General features: G+C 42.3%; 1 protein-coding gene across 2 annotated transcripts in view; it reads left to right on the plus strand.

The window, feature by feature from the left end:
• The first annotated feature begins 1,531 nt into the window (after positions 1 to 1,531).
• pi4kaa (phosphatidylinositol 4-kinase, catalytic, alpha a) overlaps positions 1,532 to 26,860 on the plus strand; it is a 37,581-nt gene continuing 12,252 nt past the window's right edge. Inside the window, exons 1-36 of one of the 2 annotated variants that reach the window (XM_061733991.1) lie at positions 1,532 to 1,777; positions 8,024 to 8,140; positions 8,226 to 8,319; positions 8,426 to 8,514; positions 8,819 to 8,891; positions 8,976 to 9,238; positions 9,334 to 9,397; positions 9,999 to 10,147; positions 10,236 to 10,301; positions 10,384 to 10,480; positions 12,290 to 12,481; positions 12,570 to 12,670; positions 13,724 to 13,853; positions 13,945 to 14,074; positions 14,159 to 14,254; positions 14,338 to 14,521; positions 15,394 to 15,494; positions 15,675 to 15,843; positions 16,606 to 16,656; positions 16,808 to 16,916; positions 17,011 to 17,147; positions 17,221 to 17,354; positions 17,840 to 17,922; positions 18,017 to 18,087; positions 19,836 to 19,960; positions 20,049 to 20,130; positions 20,212 to 20,295; positions 20,912 to 21,001; positions 21,105 to 21,224; positions 21,533 to 21,625; positions 22,573 to 22,729; positions 24,060 to 24,187; positions 24,275 to 24,433; positions 24,531 to 24,682; positions 25,635 to 25,742; positions 26,264 to 26,484. In XM_061733991.1, coding sequence (XP_061589975.1) covers positions 1,679 to 1,777; positions 8,024 to 8,140; positions 8,226 to 8,319; positions 8,426 to 8,514; positions 8,819 to 8,891; positions 8,976 to 9,238; positions 9,334 to 9,397; positions 9,999 to 10,147; positions 10,236 to 10,301; positions 10,384 to 10,480; positions 12,290 to 12,481; positions 12,570 to 12,670; positions 13,724 to 13,853; positions 13,945 to 14,074; positions 14,159 to 14,254; positions 14,338 to 14,521; positions 15,394 to 15,494; positions 15,675 to 15,843; positions 16,606 to 16,656; positions 16,808 to 16,916; positions 17,011 to 17,147; positions 17,221 to 17,354; positions 17,840 to 17,922; positions 18,017 to 18,087; positions 19,836 to 19,960; positions 20,049 to 20,130; positions 20,212 to 20,295; positions 20,912 to 21,001; positions 21,105 to 21,224; positions 21,533 to 21,625; positions 22,573 to 22,729; positions 24,060 to 24,187; positions 24,275 to 24,433; positions 24,531 to 24,682; positions 25,635 to 25,742; positions 26,264 to 26,484 — 4,318 coding nt within the window. In that variant the 5' untranslated portion in view covers positions 1,532 to 1,678. The remainder of the gene's footprint in view (positions 1,778 to 8,023; positions 8,141 to 8,225; positions 8,320 to 8,425; positions 8,515 to 8,818; positions 8,892 to 8,975; positions 9,239 to 9,333; positions 9,398 to 9,998; positions 10,148 to 10,235; positions 10,302 to 10,383; positions 10,481 to 12,289; positions 12,482 to 12,569; positions 12,671 to 13,723; positions 13,854 to 13,944; positions 14,075 to 14,158; positions 14,255 to 14,337; positions 14,522 to 15,393; positions 15,495 to 15,674; positions 15,844 to 16,605; positions 16,657 to 16,807; positions 16,917 to 17,010; positions 17,148 to 17,220; positions 17,355 to 17,839; positions 17,923 to 18,016; positions 18,088 to 19,835; positions 19,961 to 20,048; positions 20,131 to 20,211; positions 20,296 to 20,911; positions 21,002 to 21,104; positions 21,225 to 21,532; positions 21,626 to 22,572; positions 22,730 to 24,059; positions 24,188 to 24,274; positions 24,434 to 24,530; positions 24,683 to 25,634; positions 25,743 to 26,263; positions 26,485 to 26,860) is intronic. The other variant, XM_061733992.1, reaches the window with a different exon arrangement.

Here is a 26,860-nt window from a genome sequence, read left to right on the forward strand (position 1 = left end):
CGTTGGAAAGAAGAACAAACCAGAATATATAATAATTATTAATAATCATAATAATTTCTCCCACTAGGGGAGTTTTTACCTGCCATTGTTTTTGTTATGTTTATGTAATAATTGCTCGGGGGTCATGTTCTGGGTCTCTGGAAAGTTCCTAGAGACAACTTCTGTTGTAATAGATGCTATATAAATAAAAATTTATTTAATTGAATAATAATTCATGAATCAACAATAACAACTAGAGAAAGATTATATACGGCCTGACTTCTCCTCCACTCAGACACTTTGTCAACATTAGAACAACTGCTGATCGGTTCACAAGAGGTGCAGCAAGAGGGGATTGTATTATTCCACTCAGAAAAAGTGCTTTCAGTCAGTCTACATTCTCTGTTAAAGCTGCACAAGAATGGAACTCCATCCCTGCAACTATCATAGAACTGGACACATACAGTTTATTTAGAGCTCATTTAAAGAAATGGTTGATTAATACTCAGCTTTGTCAGCACTAAAACCTAATTGCACCGGTGTTCTGCCAATTTCTGCTCCCTGCCGAGAAATGCTACTTTTGGGTTCTGCGCATGCGCACAGTCGATTTTCAAAGTTTGCATCATTTCTTGCACGATGTAAAATGGATAATATGGGATGTTGATTATTTGATCCTTCAAAATACACGACCCATGACATGAATGCATTACACTTTGTGAACATTATACGATAAAGAGGGGAAAAAAAACAATTCTATGGCTTTATTTGATATCCATTCAGTCATTGGCCTTTATTTAACCAGGCATGTCATTAAGAACACATTCTTATTTACAATGACGACCTGGCAAGAGACAAGGACCCCTTGGGGGTGAAAGGAAGTGGTTTAGGGAGTAAAACACAGTAAAATTGTAGCTCTACAAAGGTGGAAAACCTTTAGGTAGCATTTTTTGGCAAAGCAGCAGAAATGGGCAGAACACCGTTCTGTACTTCTGTACTTCTGTATTTTTCTGTACATTCTGTACTTTTTCTGTACTTTTTCTGTACTTTTTCTGTACTTTTTCTGTATTCTTACATCTGTCCAGGGACTACAGATGAAAAATAGCCTCTTGGCTAACTCTGGCACATTTACAGCAATGTTTTATTGATGTGCATTGGCCCTGCCAAATAAACCAATAAATAAATAAATAAATAAATAAATAAATAAATAAATAAATAAACAAACAACTGTTTGAAATAAAGCCCCAATGCTAAATAGAAACGTTTTTTTTTTTTAAATATATATTTACACATTTTCTCAAATACAAGAAGTTTTTCACGAGTCACAAACTGTATTTGACTGTTTTGGAGAGAATTTAATCCAGGTTTGATAAGAGTGTTGTGGTTTTTAATTGGACCTGTGTTAAGGTGCCCTTGGTGTTCAAAAATGCAGCAGAACGGCTCTTTATCCGTCTATGAATCGACAGATAACCAATCATTCGTCTTGTGGTGAAGCTGCAGCACTGCTATGATTGTGATCGCGATCCTGCGCTAAAGCTCCGTCTCTAATCGCCGAAGCGGATCCCGGTGGCTCCACCGGGTTTTTTGGCCGTCGCGGCTGCCGTCGTCGCGTCGTGACTGACTGGTCTCCGCTCATCCGGTCCGGTCGGGTCCAGGGGGATGTTCGTGTCGCTGTGAAGCAGCAGCCCGGGTGTTGTTAACCATGTCTGCGAGCGGAGGGGGAAGCAGCGGCTTCTACTTCAGCACCGTCCTGTCCTTGGCTCGGTCTCTGGCGGCTCACCGACAGGCGCCCATAGACAAGGTAAAGCCTAAATTATGGTCCCGCGTTAAATCGACGCAGGGCCTACGCCGTAGCCTACGGCGTAGGGTGCGCGTCGACGTGTACCGTACGGCGTAGGCTCTGCGTTGGTGTAACGCGGAACCGTAAATCACCCTTAACCCGGATAGGTGCGGGCCGGCCGGGGCTCGGTGCAGACTCGGATCACGGAGGACAAGAAATAAAACTCTTCTTGTCGCTGCTTTGTTTACTTTTATGATCCGTCGCAACCCTCAGTCGGCTAGCGTCGGCTGACGTCAGCTGCTGTTAATCTCTGTTGTCAAAAAATATCTGTACAATCAGAATCAGGTTTATTTGGCCAAGACAGGTCAAACAAGACAGACTCACTTACAGTAAATACACAAATGGCTCTTATTAACATACAGTACTCGAGTTGAGGGGGGGATGGCATCCCCCCTGAAATAAAAGCTGTCAAAATCATCCCCCTTTTCCATCCCTCATGTCATTTCATCAATGAATGTGGTTTTACTGCTATTTCAACATTTAGAGTCATCACCAGAAAAATTATTTGGCCGTTTTCACCTGTTTCAAGTAAATTTTCACTTGAAATAAGTAGAAAAAATCTGCCAGTGGAACAAGATTTATCTTCTCGTTACAAGCAATAAAATCTTGCTCCACATGCAGATTTTTCTACTTATTTTAAGTGAAAATCTACTTGAAACAGGTGAAAATTGTTGTTTTTTCCAGTGATGAGTCTGTTTTAAGTGTAATGAGATTTATTTACTAAAATGAGACATTTTAACTAGAAATAAGACAAATATTCTTGTTAAGATTTTGAGTTTTTGCAGTGATCCATTTTACTTATCCTGTGAAGGACAGAGGCATATTGATACGTTCAGAAAAGTGTTTTTTATTTTTGTGTTTAGATGTATTTGATGTAAGCCCAGTGGATATTTAAAGCTTACAGAAGGCTGCATTTAACTGCTGCTATGTCATTCCTGCAGTATTTCTGCAGGTGTTTTGGTCACTGCTATTATTTGTAATATATTATATTATTTGTAATCAGCACAAATTATCTGTCCCCATATGATAAAATCCACCATCCCCCCTGATTTTTTTTTTTTACAACTCGAGTACTGCATATATACAAAATGTTTTAAAGTGAAAGGTGCAGCAGTATGAGGTAGACATGGTTATTGAAAGGTGCATTGTTATAGTATATGATTGTGGTTGTTATTATTATTATTATTATTATTATTATTATTATTGCACAGTGATTGATTACTCTGAGACTCTATGAGTTGAAAGATCCTCGTGTTCGTTTGTCTGGTGCACCATAAGAAAATCAGTGAACAGAATCAAATGTTAATACAAGCTTTTATTATATCATGCACAATATTTTCCAGCCAGAGGTACAGTTTTCTCAAACCACAGAGCTAGGAGAGAAATGCACACTGTGGTCATCAATCCAGTCATATTTATACTGAAAAAGGGAGGTGTTTTGTACGTTATAGGAGCCGATGTTGAACCTTATCTGGGAGGCCAACTGCAGTGAAAGAAACTTAAACATGTCACACTTTCAGCCATATTTTTCTGTTGTCTACCTGTAATCCGACATGCCACCGTCCTCACCTAAAGAAGAACTCAGCAAATCAGCCTGGTCATAAAAACAGGAGGTGGTTCTGCGCTGAGAGCAACCATCAGTACAATCTTATAGAAAAAAACCCTCATACTTTAACAATTTCATAAAATCCTAACAGAGTGATGAGAGTTCATCAGAGCAACAGCTTAGGGGAAGAAACTGTCTCTGAGTCTGGAGGTTTTGGCGTACAGTGCCCTGTAGTGCTGTCCAGAGGGGAGGAGTTCAAACAGACTGTCCTGGGTGTGAGGGGTTTGCAGAGATGCTACCTGCCCCTTTCCTGGTACTGGACCGGTACAGGTCCTAGATAGATGGGAGGTTAGTCCCAGTTATCCTCTTCACAGACCTAATTGTCTGTTGCAGTCACTCAAATTATACTGATGTTTAAAAAAAAAAAAAAAAAAAAACAGTCCTAGGCCTGATGAGACGAGATCAGGGGTTAGTTTGGGGTGTTCTAGTTACAATCGTGTAAAAGTTAGCACATCCTAATGTTTTTTTTTTATTTTTTTTTTTATTTTGTGAAAAAATGTAAATAAATATCATCTGTTTGCTGTGGATCTCACTTTAAGACTAAACCTGACAAACAACAACATAGAGCATTTTCTTTTAAACTGAATCTTTATTAATTAATTAACAATAATGAAGCAGAAAAGAAAAGAAATACAGCTTCAATGTTGCTTCAGTATTTTATTGCCTTTATGTTTTTTTTGTCTGCTTTTGTTATAAATGGGAACATTTAAACATTTAAGGCTCAAATTCTGGTCACAAAATAATAAAATAATAATAACAATAATAATGATAATAATAATAATAATAATAATAATAATAATAATAAATATGAGAAAAGTGCCTCATACTTAAAGTGATTTTACTTGAAAATTAACATGATTTTATCTTGGGTGGAAGTGTTTTATCTATCCTAAACTTTTTTGTCCCCCGGGAGTTTGAATTGTGCGTCAGGGTGTTTCTAATATTAATTAATTACAATAAAAATACCCGCAAAAACCAGCCAGAGTTGAAGTGGTTAGAAAAGACTCTCGTTGAGGTTCAGGGTGGGGAAGTTTTAAGCAGGAAGTACATGATGAAAGGACTGTGGAAGCAAAAATATGACCTAACAACTCATTGTCTAAGCACATTGTGTAAGATTTGTGGAACTTGCTAAATCAATGATTGATCGGGTTTGTTCTGCTTTTGTCCCAGATTTTGTTGTTATAACTTGCCGTGATGCTAGATTAATTGCCCTTTTGGGGGTAAAAAGTATTATTCTGTGCAGTAGTGCAGGAGCCGAGTCTAGTTCAAGGCTGCTTCAGCCAGTTTTTAACTGGTTTGGAAGTTCTTTGGGGATAAGTGTGTATTCGTTTTTTTTATAATAAAGATAATTGTAATAATAATAATAATACATTTTATTTATAACGCAATTTATATTTGAATCAATCTCAAAGTGCTACAATAAAAACAAGTTAAAAAACGCAGCAAAAATAAGGACTACAATTGCAAGAAAAAAACTAAGAAAGTCAGGACAAGGTCACCTATGCACAGCAAAGAGATTAAAAATGCATAGTTCCTACTGAGGTTAGGCAAATGCCTCGGTGAACAAAAAAGTCTTGAGTCCCCTTTTGAAGGCATCAAGTGACTGTGGTGCTCTCAGGTGGGCGGGGAGGGCATTCCACAGTTGAGGGGCAGCTGAGCAGAAAGATCGGTCACCCCATGGTCCGAAGGTTAGTCTTTTTTGTTTTGAGCAGGTCTTGATTTCCAGAGCGGAGGGAGTGGGTGCGATGAGTTCTTTGAGATATGATGGGGCGTTGCTGTGGATGCACTGACGACTAAGAAGACAGACCATGTATTCAATCCTGGAGGAGACGGGGAGCCAGTGTGGAGTATGGGTGTAATGTGATAATATTTCCACACTCTCATCAGGACCCTAGCAGCACAGTTCTGAATATGCTCGAGCTTCTGGATGCTCTTGCTAGGGGTCCCGATGAGGAGTGCTTTGCAGTTTCCAGCCTTGAGGAAACAAAAGCTTGGACAAGTTTTTCGGTATCAGGGAGAGTGTGGGACGCAGTCTGGCTATATTTCGGAGGTGGAAGAATAAGGTTTTGCAAAGGTTTTTGATGTGGGGGTCCATTTTGACACCTAGGTTGGTGATTACAGATGAGAACGGGATGAATGTACCTGGTGTGGGGTGCCGATCAGAATGGGGGTGGGTGGAGGGAAGTGGGATTGTTGGCTGATCTTTGATATGTCGCTTCAGTACATCCAGATAATCATATTTTTTCATGATTCAGTTTTGTCATAAGTAACCTAAAAGTGGAAAAGTTTCCTCAACTTTACTATTACACATGGAGAGAAAAAAAAAACTTCCAAAAAAACAAGTGTGTGTCTTTTTGAAGCACATTCCTTGTAGGTGATGGACCAGCGATTTCTCGCACTCTCATTTCTTGTGATGCCCACCAGTCCTCCAGCAACTTTTCCTGTTTTGTTGATGTGTTCAAGGCGAAGGTCAAAAGGCACCCAATTGAAGCTATGCTTGGTTTCTTTGGCAACAAAATCACCATCTAGAAATCCCTGGTAAACCTCTGGTGCTGTGTGTGCCAGATGTTCCATGTCTGCATTGAACACAGTACCCTATCTTGTGTAATGAGTGTGATCATAAGCAGCGAACCAGGGCATCATGCTCTTGAATGCTGACATGTATAGCTTCCAATCTCCACACCTAAGTGCCCGTGTGAATGCCAGGAGAATAGACACAAGCTCCATGTACTGTCTCCAGAAGGTGAAGGTTGGCTTGTCTTCATTGGCCTTGTCAAACTCTGCAATGAGATTCTGACCCTTACCGACTTTCAGCAAAAGCTCCTCATAGCATGCTGCAGCTGTTTCAACATCTCCATTTCTTATGTGCTCTGATAGTGCACCTGCCAGCTCCAAGCACCCCTTGTTGATTGTGTATTCATTGTCTTCCACCCATTGGAGAAAGCTTGGCCACAAGATCTTCCAAAGTGCTTCAAAGACAAGTTTGTGTGATATTATGATATTATCTGCTGTGTTCTTCCCAAACACACTGCTTTCCTCAAGGATGTCTCTCAGCCCTGAACCGGCAACATGATGGCCAATGACCTTTGCAAAGTTCATTTGCACATGAAAGCCACCCAAGAGGATCACCATGTTCTCACACTCCTTTTGATGGTGCCACTGAAGCATCTTTGCTTTACAATAAAGCTGCTCATCAAATGTTATGACTGTGTACTTTTGGCCTAGGTTGTTGGTCATGTTATGGCAGTTTTTTAATACTGGCCAAAGTGTATCATAGTCATGCGCTGGAGAATTAATCATTAGCATCATTCCGTTCAGTCAAGCGCAGAAAGTGAAGCCCTAAAAAGCATGGTGCAGAGCTTTAGCTAGCTTGCCTTGCTAGCTTGCCTAGCTACCTAGCTGCTCAATTAGCATAACATTACTAGTTAGAATGCAAAAAAAAAGATGCTTATTATGTGTGTGTGTTCAAAACGCCTATAAAAAAGTCATATTTTTTAACCAATATTGGACAAAATATAGCAATGCAATTTAAAAAAAAAAAAAAAAAAAAAAAAAAAAAAAAAAAAAAAAAAAAAATTCAATTGATGTTTTATCCCTTTCCCTAAATATAAAATCTTGAACATTTAAGATTTTGCATATAAACTGTACATTTTGACCATTATTGTGACCATATGCATGAATTGAGTATTTGAATGTTACAGCGCCTCCAGTGGTCACCAGCAAAAAAATCCAAGATGACAACACCCCTATTATTCCTCCTAGGGGTTCCTTCTAACAAAAAGATAAGGTTGTCAAACTTTACCCAGAAGCGTGAGCATAGTTATCAATCTTAGGGTTTGCCCCCTGACTAACTTCTAGATACTTCAGTCTTACCAATGGTGTTCCTCAAGGATCAGTCCTGGGACCACTTCTGTTCATTTGACATATTAAAAACCTTGATTGACATCTATGAACTTGACAGTTACCTTAATCGGGTTGGAAAATTCCTCATGATGACGTTTTAAGATTAGAAGTTTCTGATAGGCTAATTGACATCGTTGAGCTGGTTAGAGGCACACGTATGAACGTTTGACATCAAGGCAACAATATTGCAGACCTTCACATGTCTGGATCACCCTCGGGTACAATTTCCTGGTGTATGAAGGTCCCATATTGATCTGTTCAAGAAAACAACACAAAAGAAAAGTATAGGAGTGGCCATCACAAAAACCTATAGAAAATGTACGGCTGATTCATTTGAGCAAGAAGATCCAGAAACTGGACTCCGATCCACCAGTGGCGTCAAGACAAGAGAAATGGATCAGTATTGTGTGTTCTAAATATCTACCCAACGTGTTTAAGTCAAGTTAAAGAATTTACAGTACATTCTACCAAATACTAACCAAGGGTAAATAAACATTTTACTTTGAAGAAAGTGAATTCAAAATGTCTCTGACATTAAAGAATAAAAATTTGAAAATAGGACTCCAAACCTCCTCAATTTTGATGTTAGACACAGAGTTCATCAGCTTGAGTGTCTCTGTAGACTGAATCCAAATGTTAGAGCAGAACTCTAAACTTGGTAGCTTGTCTTAACCTTAACTCGCCGTGTTCTTCCTCAGGTCCAGAAGCTCCAGTGCATGTGTCCTGTGGACTTCAGGGGAGTCTTCCAGCTGGATGAGAGGAGGAGAGATGCTGTGATAGCGCTTGGCATTTTTCTAGTAGAGTCAGACCTTCAGGTGAACATGTTGCTGACTCGTTATGGCACTAACATCAGCTTCAAAGACTGTTTTTTGTTTTCTGAAACTAACTCTTGTGTTGCAGCACAAAGAAGCCACCGTCCCCTACCTGCTTGGGCTGCTGAAAGGGCTTCCCAAAGTTCAGTGGATCGAAGAAAGCTCAGAGCGCAAAGGACGGGGTGTGTAGCAATACCAGATTCACACAGTCCATCACATTCATGTTGTACATTTCCCTTTCTACTATCTACAGAGCTAAAATCGGTATTTGATCATCCTGTCTTGCAGAGACTCTTCCGGTCGCAGAAAACTTCAGCTTCGCTCTCGTAACGCTGCTTTCAGACGTCGCCCAACGCGATGAAAACTTACGAGGACAGGTGTGTGGGTGTTTATGCTGGCAACGTTGACCTTTGTTCAGCAGCAAGATGGCAGAGCTGCGTTTCACAAAAAAAAACAAAAAAAAAACCTGGCAAATACCAAAGATGGACATTCATGATGTATTTACATATTTGGTGACTGTTTGTCAACGGTCAGATGACAAGCTAAAAGCATTCAGGGACCAAGATGGTTGTATGCGGTCAGATTCAACGTGGGGGGGGGTTGTTTTTTATTTATTTTATGTTCAGTTTAAACATCATATGCAAATGTAATAACTAAAAAAAAACTGATTGTGACTGTCAGATCCTGGAGGCGATTATGGACATCATGAAGGTTCTTCAAGACACCTGCAAAAGTCCAGAGGCCCATGACAAAGGTGCCAGCATGACCCAGCACTGCTTCTGTGCGTCACGTAGTCATTCCAGGAAGTAAAATGCTCTCCGTGTGCTCTCCTGTGCAGAATACCTGTGCAGGTACACTGTGCCCACCCTCCTCGGTGTCGCCAGAGCGTTCGGTAGATACAGCAACACGGACGAGCCGCTGCTGTCCAAGCTGTTTCCTCGACCCGTCGCTCCCCTGCTGCCCAACAGAGACGACAGCGATGCCGTCCGCCGACGTTCCTTCAACGACTTCCGCTCCATCCTCCCAAGCTCGCTGCTCACAGTGTGTCAGGGAGACTCTGTGAGACTGAAAGGCTCCTCCGTGTCCAGTTTGTCACAACAGGTGTCGACAGTAGTGAAACGGACAAAATGACAAACCCAATGGCCTGTCCAACAATAAGGTTTTTTTTTTTCTTCTTCTTTTTTTCTGGTTTTTAGGCCAGTCCAGAGAGAGGTCTGACACCCAGCTCCCCTGCAGATCCATCTGCACACTACTTTGAAGGTAAGCAGGGGAATCGTGCTTCAGAATGGCCATAAATGGTGAGCTGTCTGGAATTTAATGATTTTCCACATTCATTTTCCATAATTCAGCAAAAGTTGAATTGAAAGGGAAGAATATTGAGAAAAAGTGCCTGACAAAAAAAAAAAAAAAGAGAGTACAACTTACCAGAATCGAATCATCCTGACAGTGAAGTATGGTGGAGGGAGCATCATGATGTGGGCTTCCTCCGTTGCCTCTGGACCTGGACCACCACTGGAGTCCACTACCAATCAGCTTCCTTCTGGAATGGCTCAGTCAGAGCCTGATTATTATAATTCTCTTCAGTTGAATTCATTATTATCTGTGATACTAATGATATACAATTATTGGACCAAACACTGCGTTTGTGACTCAGATGAAGGTCAGATCACATTTTAGGGGCACATTAATGCCGAAAAACCCATTTTTAAGCACGTTCACGTGCGTTCTAAGCATTACTCACAGCTCTTTCAGCTTTGTGTTTTTATTCTCATGTGTTATTGTAGTTGATTTATTGTCGGAATAAACTTCGGTCCAAAGCCATGCCACGCGTGCTCCACAGAGCTCTCTCCTCCCTCCTCAGGCTCGTATCTTCCCGACGGCAGCGCCGTGGATCCCGATTACTACTTCTCCACCATCAGCTCCAGCTTCTCCGTCTCTCCTCTGTTCACTGGCAGCAGCTCCGGAGAGTTACATGTTCCTCTGGATATGCTCAGACAACTCCTCCACATGGTCAGCAGGGTCGCCGCGCACAGTGAGACACGGACACGGTGGTGTTGTGCAGAATGTGAACATCGTTGTGTTTGTTTGTCTTGAACAGGTTGAGCAGTTTGTCTCGGAGTCGTTTCTCAAATCCCTGGATGGGACCTTGGCAGAACTTCTAGAGGTCTGACTCTGACGCTGATCTTTCCCTCCTCCTTTTTTCTTGAACCGCTGGTTCACCGATGCTGCTGTTGGTGTCTCTGCAGATGAATCCTGGTTTTCATCTCTACTACAAAACCTTCAGTGACCCACTGTATGTTGCCATATTTAAGATGCTGAGAGACACCTTGTACAACCTGAAAGGTGAGAGCCTTGGTAAATGGTAAATGGCTTACACTTATACAGCGCTTTCCAGCCGTACTCCTACCGCCCCAAAGCGCTTTACACTGTAGACATTCACCCACACACGCACGCACACATTCACACACCGGTTGTCGGCGGAGCTGCCACACAACGGCTCTGGCCTGACAACCGGGAGCAACCGGGGGATTCAGTGTCTTGTCCAAGGACACTTTGGTGGACACAGGAGGAACTAGGGTTCGAACCACTGACTTTCAGGTTCATGGACTTCCTTCACCCCAGACACTTCCTCCAGCTCTTCCGAGGGGAGTCCGAGTTGTTCCCAGGCCAGCCAAGAGACATAGGCCCAATCTCAATACTCCCCCTACTTTTCTTCACTCGCACTTCTTTTCTTCCCTAACCCCTAAAAAAGAAGGGGGAGATTTTAGGGCACTTGAGATCTAGGGTACTTGGCCCAGGTGCCTGTCCCATTTCTCCTACTCCCCCTCGTTTTCATCCCTAACCTGATCAGGAAGCTGAGAGCCAAAAGCTGTTTTAATTTCAGCTGTAGCGCTGTTAATATGGCAATTTATTAAGTTTTAATATTTTTTCCGGCATAAAGGTAACCTTAAGATCCGCAACCGGGGCTCAGTTTATCCAAATAACGCCTGTTAAGAAATTTGACCCGATGTTTTCGGAGATGAGAAGAGCCGCCGCCCCCGGGGAGCAGAAGCAGCTCACAGCCCGAGAAGAGACGTGTCTGCCGGGTCAAGCTGCTGCGTCAGCCCCGGGAGAGAAACTCTCTCCTGGGACGCAGCTCTGTTGAGAATTACGCTGGCTGAAATAAATCATTTAGGAAGATGTTGGTTTAATAGGTGAAATCTAACAGTTGTAGCTACGCCTGTTAAGAAATTTGCTCCGAAATTTAGAGATTTCTGTCTGCCGGCTCCGGAGTTTAGGTCCGCGTTAAATAGACGCAGCCTATGGCGTAGCTTACGTAACCTACGGCGTCGCTTACGTAGGTTACGTAACCATATTCCGGCGCGATCTTAGCGAACAACGGACAAAAAAGGGATTATGTACATTCACTGAGTGAATATTATGAAAGTAAAATATTGATTTGCGCCGAGAAATGTAATCAAAATGCATTTTTATCCAGAAACTAACTCAAAATATTGATTTTATTCCCAAAAAAATAAGAAATGTCCGCCATGTTTTTTTTTTTTTATTCAGTCCGCAAATGACGACGAAAAGCATTCTGGGAAATTTTCATACCCCCTCGCTCGCCAAGTGAGCATCTGCAAACCCTCGATTTGAAGGGGCTATTCTCAGCCCCTCGCCCTCGTTATGCCCCCTCCCCCTAGGTGAAAAGAGGAATTGGGACACCACTACCTTCACGGGAACGCGCAAAAGTTAGGATTAGTGAAGAAAACGAGGGCGAGGGCGAGTATTGGGACGCAGCCTTAGTCTCTCCAGCGTGTCCTGGGTCTTCCCCGGGGTCTCCTCAGAAGAGCTGGAGGAAGTGTCTGGGGTGAAGGAAGTCTGGGCATCTCTGTTGAGGCTGCTGCAAAAATACAATAGAATGAAATATTGTGCTCTTTAAATATGGGTCCCAAAGGAAGAATATATAAAGAGAGGGGAACTGGGCCCAATATGGAGCCTTGGGGGACCCTCTAACTAAGTGGGGACACAATGAAAAGATATTGGATCAGAACCATTTCGGGACTGTACCTTTTGATACCAATGCACATCTCAAGTCATGTTCATATAAAATGCCACCATATTGTGTCCTGGTTTGATTAAATCCTTAATAATTAATCTTTCATGCTTCAGATCTTCAGACTGACTACGTGAAGGAGGTCCACGACTTTGTCCTGGAGCAGTTCAGCAGCAGCCAGTCGGAGCTGCAGAGGATCCTCCACGATGTCGAGTACCTCCAGAGCGAATTGAGCCCGCTGAAGCTGCGCTGCCAGGCCAACGCCGCCTGCGTGGACCTCATGGTGTGGGCTGTGACCGAGGAGCAGGGTGAGATGTGGATCACGGTTCTGAGTCCAGCAGTGACTAAATCTGTCCTCAAGAGTTTCCACTGAAAAGCGGTTCGTTTTTTCACCAGGCGCTGAGAACCTTTGCACCAAACTGTCGGAGAAGCTGCAGTCGAAGACCTCCAGCAAGGTCATCATTGCCCACATGCCCCTCCTCATATGCTGCTTACAGGTAAGAGCTTCCTATTTGAGATTTTACGCCTCACATTCAGCCTGCCTTGAGTGTGTGATGTTGGCCTCAGCTGCTGGATGCTCCTCCAGGTTTCTAGGCACAGCAGCGAGAGGGAGCAGCTACGGCCTCTGACCACTGGCATTGAAGCCACAGCTGTATATTTATGTCTTTCTGCTTCTTTAGCTTGCTCGGCGCGGGCAATCTGAGCAGACCTGAATGAAGGGCTAATTTTTGCTCCCTTAAAAGGAGCCGTCTGTAAGAAATGTCCAAAACTGGTACTGCAGTCACTTTCAAAATACTGTTGAGCGGCGTGTACCCTCCCCCTCCTCCCCCCGACCAGAGGTTGCCAGGTAGGCTGCAGAATGCAGCAGGAACGTAGGCTGCCATGGCTGCGATAACTAGAGCCGAGCTGGCAACCCGGATGCAGAAACAATACTGACTTGGTGATTGGGAGATAGGTGGAGGGTGGAGCTTCAGGCCAAAACAAAAAATGACAACATAAACATCAGTTGAGGGCTGCAACTCCTCTTTTTAAACTGGAATATCCTGGCTTGAGTGCTGTTGTCAGTGACATAAGTATTTGAAATGAACATTATTTTTAAATGTCTGTTGACATATCGGGGTCATTTTATGATTCGTTTTATTATTGCTCTTACATACAGCTCCTTTAAAGCAGCACAATGTAACTTTTCCACCTTAATATAATATTTCCAGAGTCATTGTGATGGTACATCAACTTACAACAGGTTTAATGAACCTCTGTCATGGTCTGAGGGGTCTGTATCGCCTTCACTGGGACTATGTAACTTGGAGGTGGATGTTAGGAACCCTTCCACACTACTGGTAAAGCACTACCGCTTTTGTCCAAAGGAGCTGCCAAACTCAACAAAAGCTGAAAGTTACATTGTGCTGCTTTAAATGAAGCGCATATCTGCATCCTGGTGTACTCCTTTTTACATTTTACACCAGTATTATAATCTGTAGATCTAATATTACCTGTTTATTTTTTTGGCTCCGTCAACGATGCTTTAATGCACGTTTGTCTGTGTCCAGGGTTTGGGTCGTCTGTGCGAGCGCTTCCCCGTTGTGGCCCACTCTGTCACCACGTCTCTGAGAGACTTCTTGGTGGTCCCTTCTCCTGTTCTGGTGAAGCTGTACAAATATCACACCCAGTACACTCCAGGTAACGGTTGCACGGCCAACAGCTCGCTGAACCGTCACCAAAATGATGACGACCGGCTCCTCCCACTCACAAAATGATTTGTTCTCAAAAGGAGGTGGTGAGATCAAAATCCACGTGACCAACGAACATTCCCAGTCGACTCTCAGCACCCACTCAAGCAAGAAGAGCCAGCCGTCCATGTACGAGCAGCTGCGGGACATCTCCATAGATAACATCTGCAGGTAAGCTCCCCCGCGACTACGTCTGAGGTGTTCTGCTCAAAAAACAACTTGAGCTCAAGTGTTTCCCATTTGCGCTGCTCTCAGGTGCCTAAAGGCGGGCCTGACCATGGATAACGTCATCGTTGAGGCTTTTCTCGCCAGTCTTTCGAATCGTCTCTACATCTATCAGGAGAATGACAAGTAAGTCAGCACCAACGTGATGATCCTGCTTCGTTTGGTAGAATGGGACTGAGTAAAACAGCGCCCCTTCCTCGTTTCCCCAGGGACGCCCACCTGATCCCTGACCACACCATCAGAGCTCTGGGTCACATTGCCGTGGCATTGCGCGACACTCCCAGAGTAATGGAGCCCATCCTGCAGATCCTGCAGCAGAAGTTCTGCCAGCCTCCGTCCCAGCTGGACGTCCTCATCATCGACCAGCTGGGCTGCATGGTCATCACAGGAAATGTGAGTGCTGAGAGTTGCTCACACGAAAGTTGCTTGTTGTATTTCAGGTATTTCAGGTGCTGTTTGGCTCAATTTTTCAATCTGATCTGCTACGATGTCAAATATGTGAATTTTACCCATTTACAGCAGGAAATATTTAAATGATCAATGTAGGGCTGGGCGATATATCGAGATTTTAATATATATCGATATATTTTCAAACACGATATGGTACGAGACAATATCGTTTATATCGATTTTTTTTGATTTTTTTTTTAATGATTTTGATATAGCTTATTTTGTGACAAATTGACTTGAATGTTTTATTTGAGATTTGCACAAATGTTTTGTTATTTGCACAACTGTCAACCTCAGTGGAAAAGTCTGCCTGTTACTGTCTACACTGTATTAATTGCACATTTGTATTTTAATTTAATTGTTATGCAGGAAAGGGATATTTGTTTTATTTTATTCAAGAAGCATTTTTATTCTATATATGCAGGCAGTTTATTTTTATTTCATTTGTTTTATACATTTTGATATTGTGCAGACCTCTGTTAATAAATGTACCTGTGTGACATTTGGCACGAGGCTTTGTATTAAAACTGACTGTTTTTTTAAGGGTTTGCCTCAGAAAAAATGAAGCTAACAGAGATGCTATGCTATAATGCTTTGGGGGAAACCCCAATTAAGGCACAGAAAAAATATCGAGATATATATCGAGTATCGCCATTTAGCTAGAAAATATCGAGATATGACTTTTGGTCCATATCGCCCAGCCCTAGATCAATGTAAACCTCTCTTGTCATGGATGTGAGCCACAGATGTAAAAGTGTTTTAGGGTGTATTTTTAAAAAAGTAATTAGTCACTTTATGTCTCTTCTTCCTATTAGCAATACATCTACCAGGAAGTGTGGAATCTGTTCCAGCAGATCAGCGTCAAGGCGAGCTCCATGGTCTACTCCACCAAAGAATACAAAGACCATGGATACAGGTGAGTCCCAACGACGGAGTGACCCAGTGCCACATCCATCTGGATGTGGCACCATCCATCCATCTCCAACGGGGCTGTTTGAATGTTTGAAACGTCCCAGATGTTTTTATTATGTCCTGACACATCTTCAAAACGGGGTGCTGCTGACGTGACCATGAATGTCATCTGTTCTATGCGCAGACACTGTTCGCTGGCCGTGATCAATGCTCTGGGGAACATAGCGGCAAACCTCCAGGCTGAGCAGATGGTGGACGAGCTGCTGGTCAACCTACTGGAGCTTTTCGTCCAGCTGGGTTTAGAGGGGAAGAGAGCCAGCGAGAGGGCCTCGGACAAAGGCCCGGCTCTGAAGGTACGTATGCCCGTCAGCATCAGGAAGGCTTAGTTCATGCCTCACTAAAGCTCAAAACAACTTCCTGTTTGTCTGTTCCAGCATCAGATTACTTCTACGTGTGATCTGGATGGTGTTTTGTCCCGCGGCTTCAGTTGGCATAATTTAACTCCTCATGAGCTCGTCTGAGCCTCAGGGAGCTGCTTAAAAAAAAAATTACTTTGGGTCTCGAATAACAGGGTTTGCCTCATTTCTCCTTCAGGAGGATTGACCATTTGAAATAAAATAGAACTGTATGGAGCCTGGAGGCCACCCAATGGCAAGCAAGCCAACAGGGTCACTAAAATAACACATCCTGTAATACACATAGAAGGGGGAAAAATGGCATTTAGAAAACTGAAAATGGTGTAAAAATATGCAGTTTTTGTTAAACGAAGTATTTATAATATTTGGTCTTTGAAAGTTACTGTTTACTAAAATAAAATTGCTTTCTTAATCCCTAGAATGTGTGTTAAAATGTGTTTTCTTGTGACCAGAATGTGCACAAAGATTGTTGTTTTCATGAAGTCTGACGATCCTTAGCTCTTGCTTTTCAGAACCACTAAAATTGATTAGTTTTATTGATCAATCAGTCAGTTAAAGAGAAGAGCAGACAGTTGGGAGTTGCTTGTTGGCCTGGAGGATCAGTAGTCCTGTGCAGTTTTTTTTTTATGCACTGTCAGATATCCCTCTGGTGTGAATAGACTCATAAAACTGAACTGAGTTGCCTCCTCGTCTCTGTAGGCGTCGAGCAGCGCAGGAAACCTCGGAGTCCTGATCCCAGTCATCGCTGTGGTGAGTGATTTGGACTTATTTAGACAGCATGTTTGACTCAGATGACGCCTGACGACATTTAAATGAAATCCACTTTATAATAAACATCTAAAACAACATAGGATTTCCTGCCAGCAGAGCTTTATCATCCTGGCGCTTGTTCTGCTTTTAGCTAACGAAGAGGTTGCCGCCAATCAAGGAGGCAAAGCCGCGCCTGCAGAAGCTGTTCAGAGACTTCTGGCTCTACTCGGTGGTCATGGGATTTGCAGTGGAGGGCTCAGGTAGACTAATTAACTGATTAGGGTTGCATCTTCTTTCCCATGCTGCCATCTGAAATCACATAAAATGTACATTTTTGTCCTCTGAATCCTTCAGGTCTCTGGCCGGAGGAGTGGTACGAAGGAGTCTGTGAGATCGCCACCAAATCGCCGCTGCTGACGTTCCCCAGCGGCGAACCTTTACGCTCAGAGCTGCAGTACAACTCTGCCCTGAAGAACGACACCGTCACCGCAGTACGGACACACACACACACACACAAACACAGCTGCCCGCACGGCCTCTGACTGTAGTTAACATCCTCCTCAGGCGGAGCTGAATGATCTACGCAGCACCATCATCAACCTGCTGGACCCTCCGCCGGAGGTGTCTGCTCTTATCAACAAGCTGGACTTCGCCATGTCCACGTATTTGCTGTCCGTTTACAGACTGGAGTACATGAGGTACGCTTAACTCGCTTAACTCGGGATTACGTTAATATCCTGCAAACATTATATGGAGAAATCTGCTGGCAGTCTAGCTTTGGGCTGTGGCCAGGTCTTCCAAGAAGACAACCCTCTAAATTGATCTAAAACTTTACAAATGACACCAAAATCAAGGACCTGGAATGACAGATCCCAGTCCTGTTGGGAATCTGTGGAGGAAGCTCAGGGTTCAAGTCCATGTTCCGAAACATCCATGGATGACCGGACAAAGATACCTTCAAGAGAGTTTTTTTTTTCTTATTTCATTTGAGCTCATCAGTCAAATATCTGTATTTAGCTTAATATAGTTTCATCTTTGTTCTTTTAGAGGCAGATGACATCTAAACTCTTTGAGCTTTGGTCATGGTTTTGATTTCATGAGGAGGGCTGATGGTTTTGACCTCAACCCTTGGCTGGTCTGGGGCATGACCTTCATTATGTCTTCTCTCATCTGTTTCCATTAGGATGCTGCATGCTCTGGACTCAGACCGTTTTCAGGTCATGTTTCGGTACTTTGAAGACAGAGCGATACAGAAGGATAAATCTGGTGGGCAGAGCAGAAAACAAAACCCTTTTGTTGTTGTTTCTTTTCTTAAATGCGTCCCGTGTCACTAATTGGAGGCGTTCCTGTTTTTCCGCAGGTATGATGCAGTGTGTGATTGCTGTTGGGGACAAGGTCTTCGAGGTCTTCATTCAGATGATGGCTGAAAAAGTGAGGAATGTTTTTATTACAGAGTCTCCTTCCTTTGCATCCTGTCATTCTCAGTAGGTGCTTGTTCATAAAAGAAAAGAACACAACCCAGTGGTCAGTAGAGGAACTGCAATGTTCATTGAATTCCAGGTTTGGTTGAAAAGCTGGATGTAAAATCTTGAGTCAGATGGAGAGTCCTTTATGGGGGTATTATTGTTCCAATATTATTTGTGTGTGCGTAAAAAAGATGTCCATGTTATAACGATTCGTATTCGTAATGATAAACATTTGTATGTAAATAAAAAAGTTGTACCCAAAATTCTGCTGTCACACACATGAGTGATAAATTATTAGGGTTAGGATTGTTTTTATGTGAGTATGAATCTAAAAGCTGTGAGTGCAAAGTCTTGTGAATACAACTCTAATTTCTACGACTACGAGTCTTCACTGTGAACACGAATTCAAGTTTATGGGTACGAGTCGAAAAACTGTTGTAATGACGTCACAGGCAGGTCACAGCATAGACATATATACGTAGACGCCCCATCGAGTGCGTCTGCGAGTGAGCCAACTGCCACATCCAATATGGCGTCAAAGTCGCCGCCATATTGGATGTGGCAAGACTGCGCTGTAAACTAATACAAGTAAATGGAATTATTTTCATAAAGCGCCTTTCTACAAAGAAATTTACGTTTTACGTCTCATTTATTCATTCACACACGCACTAATATACTTGGGAAACAGTTAGGCACCGAATATAATATATTTAATTTTCTCAGATGGCAAAAATAAGAATTTTATTGATCCCACATAGGAGTAATTCATGTTATATCAGCTATAGAGAACAAGGTAGTGCCGGAAAACAATATATATCCCCCTCACAAAAATAAGAAAAATAGAGATACATATTTTCTCATCAACAAAACATATTTTTAAATTTTCAAGTAACAAAATAACATATTTTAACTATTTTTCTGATTTTTTTTCAATTATTTTATTGTCTGAAAAATGGTTCAGATATTATTTTATTGTCTGAAAAATGGTTCAATTATGTTATTTTGTTATTTGAAAAATTTTAAATTTGTTTTGTTGATCTATTTTTCTATATTTTTCTTATTTTTGTGAGGGGGGATATATATTGTTTTTCGGAACTACCTTGTTCTCTATAGCAGATATAACATTAATTACTTATATGTGGGATCAATAAAGTTCTTATTTTTGCCATTTTTTAGAAAGAAAATAACATGTTTTGTTGATGAGGAAATATGTTTCTCTATTTTTCTTATGTCTATGCTTTGACCTGTCTGTGACGTCATTACAACAGTTTTTCGACTCGTACCCATAAACTTGAATTCGTGTTCACAGTGAAGACTCGTAGTCGTAGAAATTAGAGTTGTATTCACAAGACTTTGCACTCACAGCTTTTAGATTCATACTCACATAAAAACAATCCTAACCCTAATAATTTATCACTCATGTGTGTGACAGCAGAATTTTGGGTACAACTTTTTTATTTACATACAAATGTTTATCATTACGAATACGAATCGTTATAACATGGACACATCTTTTTTACGCACACACAAATAATATTGGAACAATAATACCCCCATAGTCCTTCACCCAGATAAGATCTTCATAAAAGGCTGGACTTCTCACATTACCTTATTGGTCTTTCAAATTAAGAAAAAAAAAAAAAATGTTTTAATGTTGCGATTATCTTACTCATAATTGTAGTTTCAGAAAACGACTCTATTTTATATTTGCAGCAAAAGACCAAAGCCCATGAGGAGGAGCTTGAACGACACGCTCAGTTCCTCCTAGTCAACTTCAATCACATCCACAAGAGGATTCGCAGAGTAGCTGACAAGTATTTGTCGGGCCTTGCGGAAACGTAAGATTTGATCAGAACACGGCACCAACGCCGTTGTAAATTGTGAAACATAGTTCTGCAGTGACAACGGTAGCGTCTCTCTCCTCAGTTTCCCTCACCTGCTATGGAGTGGCCGGGTGCTGAAGACAATGCTGGACATCCTGCAGACGCTCTCTCTGTCCCTCAGTGCTGTGAGTGATGTTTATTTCATTCAGTCTTTGGCGGTGGGTGTTTTGTTAAGTCTGTTAAGTAACATTTCCGATGCGTTGCAGGACATTCACAAGGACCAGCCTTACTACGACATCCCAGACACACCCTACAGAATCACTGTCCCAGACACCTATGAAGCCAGAGAGGTAATGCCACTCCATGCGGAGTTTATTGAATGCAGCATAATTAGGGTTGCAAAGGGGTGGAAAATTTCTGGTAAATTTCCGGAAACTTTCCGGAAACTTCATGGGAAGTTAAGCTGGGGAATTTTGGAAATATTCCAAATTGGAAACTTTCCATGGGAATTATTGGGAATTTATGGGAATTAACTGGAAATTGGGGGTAATTTAAACAAACTGTATCATATCCAAACATAAATGTAAATATTTATTTTGTCATAAGCAGATATCCATGCAAGATAATACAAAAACATGACATTTCAACAGATTTATTTGAGTAGAACTTTAGTTTTTATTCTTGTATGAACAATTATTTTAATGAACAACAAAAACATGAATGTTGAGTAAATACTAACTCACCCCACTCCCCCACCCAATCAAAAAGTTAAATGACATTATAAAAATCGTATGATTAAACATTCAAGATAGTTGTCAGTCTTCTGAACATCCCGTTAATAATATCAGAGTGAAAAAGGTTATATGTTGTATTTACCTAACATGACCTTTATTATGTTTTTACACAATAAAGTGGACTCGTAGCTTTTGCACATCACATGAACATTATTGCATCTAATTACTCCAGAGCATCGTGAAGGATTTTGCTGCACGATGTGGAGAGATCTTGAAAGAAGCTATGAAATGGGCTCCGTCTGTTACCAAGTCCCACCTACAGGTGACATTCCTCATGAAACATTTGGTTTTTAAACCGTGAATGTTGAGTTCACGTTAACAGAAATAACATTGGTAAAAATGACCATTTATGTGACCTTTTCTAGGAGTACCTGAATAAACACCAGAACTGGGTGTCGGGTCTCTCCCAGCACACGGGCCTGGCCATGGCCACAGAAAGCATCCTGCACTTCGCTGGTTACAACAGACAAAGCACCACGCTGGGGGTGAGTCACAAACATACAATGTGCCAACAGATGCTTTGTGGTTTAGTTTGTGGTTTCAGAAATAGAACCATCATTCAATTTCCTTCCCAAATTGTGCTTAGAGAAGATAAAAAGTTGTGAGGAAGAACAGCAACCCAAGAACAGCACCCTGTAGGATGCCACATACTGATGGTGTTAAATATTTGCTCAAGCTCCTGTGATAAACACTAAAAATGAATAAGAAGATGGTATATTTACTGTATTAGTCTGTTGTGCAGACAGTTTACACTTATTTTAGCATATTTAAACTCTGTCTCCTCCCCTGTCAGTCCACTCAGCTGACTGAGAGACCAGCTTGTGTGAAGAAAGACTACTCCAACTTCATGGCATCGCTGAACCTCCGGAACAGATACGCTGGGGAGGTAAAGTCATGATTATATTCAATTTTATTGTTATTCTTATTCCCTCGACACTCAAACTGCAAGATTGACAGTAAACGAGTAAACGTACGCGAGTCTGGACCCGGTCATCGAGGTCATGGCCATCCACAAAGGCTTGAATCTCCCCTGAGACTGAGAAGAATGAGACATTTTTTTATATGGGGAGAACTCTGTTTACTTACTTGGATATAAATAAGATGGGGAAAGAATTTTTAGTTTTGTTTGTTTGTTTGCTTTTTGTTTGACAACTTAAGTTGATCAATTAAGTTAAAAAATGAAATCTTCAGAGAAAAAAATAAGACTTCTGGAGCTGCTTGCTGCCTCTGGAACCGGGGGTGAATCTTGAATCTGTGCACCTATGATGAAGTCTTAACACCATGAAGACGTTCTAGAGACAAACGTGCTGTCCAGAGTCAGAAAGCTTGGTCTCAGTCGCAGGTCATCATGGGTTCTCCAACAGGACGATGACCCAAAACACACAACTAGAACCAGCCAAGATCGACTCAGAACCAAACTCTGGACTATTCTGTGTCCTTCTATAAGTCCTGTTGAACATCTGGGGAAACATTTGTAACTTGCAGTCTGGAGAAGAAACCATCACACCAGAGACACCTGGAGACGTTTGTTCATGAGGACCAGAACACCTGTACGCAGGTGGACACGTCTCACTGAGAGGACACTCGGCCCTGGATTGAAGTGATCCATTAGGTTTGAGGTAACCTCCATGAGGTTCTGAAACTAAATATGAAGTTGAGGGTAGCAACTCATTTCTTGAGGCCAGTTTTTTCTTTCTTCAAAGGTTCTTTTAAACCACAATTCAAAAGTCTGATTTTTCATGAAACAAATCACTCGAAGCTATTTCAGTGATCATTGTTGCTTTTTCTTTCTTCAGTGGAAATAAACGTCTACTGCCCTCATTCCTTCTTCAGGTCTCGGGTATGATCCACTTCGCCCAAGCGGTCCGGGGACAGTCAGATCTGAGCCGGTTGATGATCAAGCAGATGGGAGAGGCGTTGGACTCGGGGGAGCCCGAGGCCTTCACTGAAGCCATGTTCAAACTGGCAGCGTTGCTCATCAGCAGCAAAGGTTAACTTTTTTCCGCTGTTCTGTCGGCTCGTGCAGCGTTGATACGCGCGTACTAGGGATGGGCGGTATGGACTAAAAAATGTATCACGATAATTTCTTGCATTTATCCCGATAACGATAAAAATGACGATAACATTTCTTTTCAAATAAATCTATCTCACTCTCAGATCCGCCATGTTTGTTACACAAAAACGTCATCAACGGGAATTTATCTTTCTTTCTTTCTTTCTTTCTTTCTTTCTTTCTTTCTTTCTTTCTTTCTTTCTTTCTTTCTTTCTTTCTTTCTTTCTTTCTTTCTTTCTTTCTTTCTTTCTTTCTTTCTTTCTTTCTTTCTTTCTTTCTTTCTTTCTTTCTTTCTTTCTTTCTTTCTTTCTTTCTTTCTTTCAGGCTCATTTCTTTCTTTCTTTCTTTCTTTCTTTCTTTCTTTCAGGCTCATTTCTTTCTTTCAGGCTCATTTCTTTCTTTCAGGCTCATTTCTTTCTTTCAGGCTCATTTCTTTCTTTCAGGCTCATTTCTTTCTTTCAGGCTCATTTCTTTCTTTCAGGCTCATTTCTTTCTTTCAGGCTCATTTCTTTCTTTCTTTCTTTCAGGCTCATTTCTTTCTTTCTTTCTTTCAGGCTCATTTCTTTCTTTCTTTCTTTCAGGCTCATTTCTTTCTTTCTTTCTTTCAGGCTCATTTCTTTCTTTCTTTCTTTCAGGCTCATTTCTTTCTTTCTTTCTTTCTTTCTGGCTCATTTCTTTCTTTCTTTCTTTCTTTCTTTCTGGCTCATTTCTTTCTTTCTTTCTTTCTTTCTTTCTTTCTTTCTTTCTTTCTTTCTTTCTTTCTGGCTCATTTCTTTCTTTCTTTCTTTCTTTCTTTCTTTCTTTCTTTCTTTCTGGCTCATTTCTTTCTTTTCTTTCTTTCTTTCTTTCTTTCTTTCTTTCTTTCTTTCTGGCTCATTTCTTTCTTTCCTTCCTTCCTTCCTTCCTTCCTTCCTTCCTTCCTTCCTTCCTTCCTTCCTTCCTTCCTTCCTTCCTTCCTTCCTTCCTTCCTTCCTTCCTTCCTTCCTTCCTTCCTTCCTTCCTTCCTTCCTTCCTTCCTTCCTTCCTTCCTTCCTTCCTTCACGTTGTGCGTGGATTTAACGCAGAACCATAAATCAGCTTTACACAAAAACGTCATTAAGGGGAATTTATCGTTTTTACCGCGAGATGACAAATTCTTATCGTGGGGAATTTTTTTGACGGTTTATCATGAACGGTAAAATATCGCCCATCCCTAGCGCATACATGTTCGGCTCCTGAGCTGACGCGCTCTGAATTTGTCTTCTCCCTCGTGATCTTTTCCACCCAGACTGCGACCCTCAGCTGCTGCACCACCTCTGCTGGTCTCCTCTCAAGATGTTTACGGAGCACGGACTGGAAACGGCCATCGCCTGCTGGGAGTGGCTGCTGGCGGCGCGCACGGGAGTGGAAGTCCCGGTACAATGACGTGTTTGATCTTTTCTCTGTGGGTTTTCCCAGCGTGTTTGTCCTCCACACACACTGAGAGTATCTTCTGCTGCCTAGTTCATGCGAGAGATGGCGGGCGCGTGGCAGATGACAGTGGAGCTGAAGATGGGCTTGTTCTCAGATACTCAGGTGGAGGCTGATCCTCTCGCTGCATCAGAGGAGAGTCAGCCTGTCCCCTGCCCTCCAGATGTTACCCCTCACCACATCTGGATCGAGGTCGGAGGACACTTATTTTTTTTCTGTTTGGGGTTGTTACCTGTCCATACCAGTGTTTTCTGCTCAAAGCTTCGTGTTTTGGCCATTTTTCCTCCAGTTTCTCGTCCAGAGGTATGAGATAGCGAAGTACTCCAGCGCAGATCAGGTGGAGATCTTCTGTAGTCTGATGCAGCGCTCACTGTCGCTGGATGTTGGCGGGGCTAAGAGCAGCCTCAACCGCCACGTAGCTGCGATCGGACCTCGTTTCAGGTACTACGCACAACATTTGCCGGGTTTACACGGTGGCATTTATGATTCTTATTTTGAAATTCCAGTATCTATGTTTTTTTCACCTGTTTCTCACAAGCACCCCGATACCAAGAGCAGGTCAACGTCAAATGTATTTATAGAGCACGTTTAAAAGCAACCAAGGTTTAAAACAGTACAAATAATTCACATCAACAAATAAAAATCCATTTGTGACTCCTTTCAGAATCAATATAAGATAAGTAGGCTTCCCTTTGGCCAAAAGAAGCTGGTGTTGACAGCTGAACTGACCTGCTCATCAAGTTCAAATGTGCTGTCAAAAATCAAATCCAGGTTTGTATCAAAGATGACCCTAAAGGGCCAAGAGAACGAGCGCATTTATGCAGCTGATCTGAATTACCAAACACAATTCCCGTCTGAATTGTTTAGGTCTAACCAGTTTTTCAGTTCACCCAGGCAAGTCAGAACCTGATGATTGAAAAGGCAAGTGTGTTTAAATATCATCTGTAAAACAATGACGGGAAAGATTTTGTTTCTCAAGAATATACTTGATGGGAAGTATGTACAGAAACAACAACGGGCCTAAAATGAACCCTTGAGGTACTCCAAGAGACTGGTGCCACAGAAGAGTGAATTACCTCGTTCAAGTCATCCGTTATCAAACGAACCATGATACAACATAAACATGGAGCGCTCCATCTGTTATTTATACCTGCTTATTCTGTTTTAGGGTTAGTGCGGTCTGCAAAAGTCAATTCAAACTGTCTTACGGTCAAAGGTTGGGAAGGGGGGGCATGTATGGATGAACAAACACACTCTCATAAATGCTTCTGACCAGAGATCACACTCTGTTTGAGCCTTCTTAAGCCTAATTAAACATTAAAGACAGCAGAATATGACAACCAGCCTGAATGTGCAGGATTGTGTCAATAACAAATGTTCTCTTGTGCTTCAGGCTTCTGACGCTGGGTCTGGCTCTGCTCCACTCTGACGTTGTCACCAATGCAACCGTGAGAAATGTGCTCCGGGAGAAAATCTATTCCACTGCCTACGATTACTTCAGGTACCTGAAAGCAGATCGAGACGTGCTCGTGCCTTAATTTAGATGTCACGCTGCAGTTGTCAGCTTTTTCCGGGGGTTTTGTACGTGTCAGACGCTACAAACCACAAGTAATATCCAAGAACAAGGACAAACATTGGAAAAACATCCTCCCACGTTCTGGAATAAGATTTTTTGGACGGAGGAAACCAAGATAAACTTCTATCAAGGATGGAAGAGAAGAGTCTGGAGCTGGAAAGGGGCAGCTTTTGTGCTGTTCACTGTGCAGATGGTGTCGTGGCGTGGGCTGGTGTGGCCGCCAGGGGAGCAGACTCGCTGGTGTTGGTGACGTGACTTTCAAGGGAATAGCACAGAGTTTTAAAAAAAACAACAAATTCCTGCAGGACTCTTGTTTACAAGTTTCTCTTTGTGTTCTTCTCTTCCCTGTGACTGATGCTGCCGACCTGAAGTCAAAACATTATTTTAGATGTGTTCACGTTCATGAACTCACCTGCTGATTATCGCCATGTTTCTCGTCTTTTCAGCGTATCTCCAAAGTTTCCCACGCAGGGTGACAAGCACCTGCGTGAGGACATCAGCATCATGATTCGCTTCTACGCCAGCATCCTCTCTGACAAGAAGTACCTTGCGGCTTACCAGCTGGTCCCCCCCGGTGAGCTTGGTACCACTCCCGCCCCGAGCACACTCTCTGCTGGGATATTCGGATCGCTTATCGTGTCCAGCACTACTCCGATATCAATCTTAAGTAAGCCTAAAGTGGTGGAGCATGCTGTCACGCGTGTCAAATTTGAGGCTGCTCCTCCTCACAGCGCTGCTTAACCCCCAACTGGGCAGTTAATTTCATTTTCTTTTGTCTTGTTCTCTTCAGTTTGGGTATTTTGCAGAATGAATCTGTTTGCCTTTAATGCAGCTGTGAGGAAAAGCACAAATTTGTCACCTGCGTCACAATGCATGACTGTTCATCAGCCCGACCACCTGCCCCTCCTCCACGATCAATCAGTCTGCCCTCAGAGGAAGAAATGTTTCCTTTCACCACAGAGAATCCTCTCCTCCTCATTCCCGACGATCTGGAGAAAAGACGTGGTTTCATTCTCATAACGCATCGAAAGCGCTGCCGGTAG

The sequence above is a fragment of the Cololabis saira genome, chromosome 11, assembly GCF_033807715.1.
Source record: "Cololabis saira isolate AMF1-May2022 chromosome 11, fColSai1.1, whole genome shotgun sequence".
Taxonomy (NCBI): domain Eukaryota; kingdom Metazoa; phylum Chordata; class Actinopteri; order Beloniformes; family Belonidae; genus Cololabis; species Cololabis saira.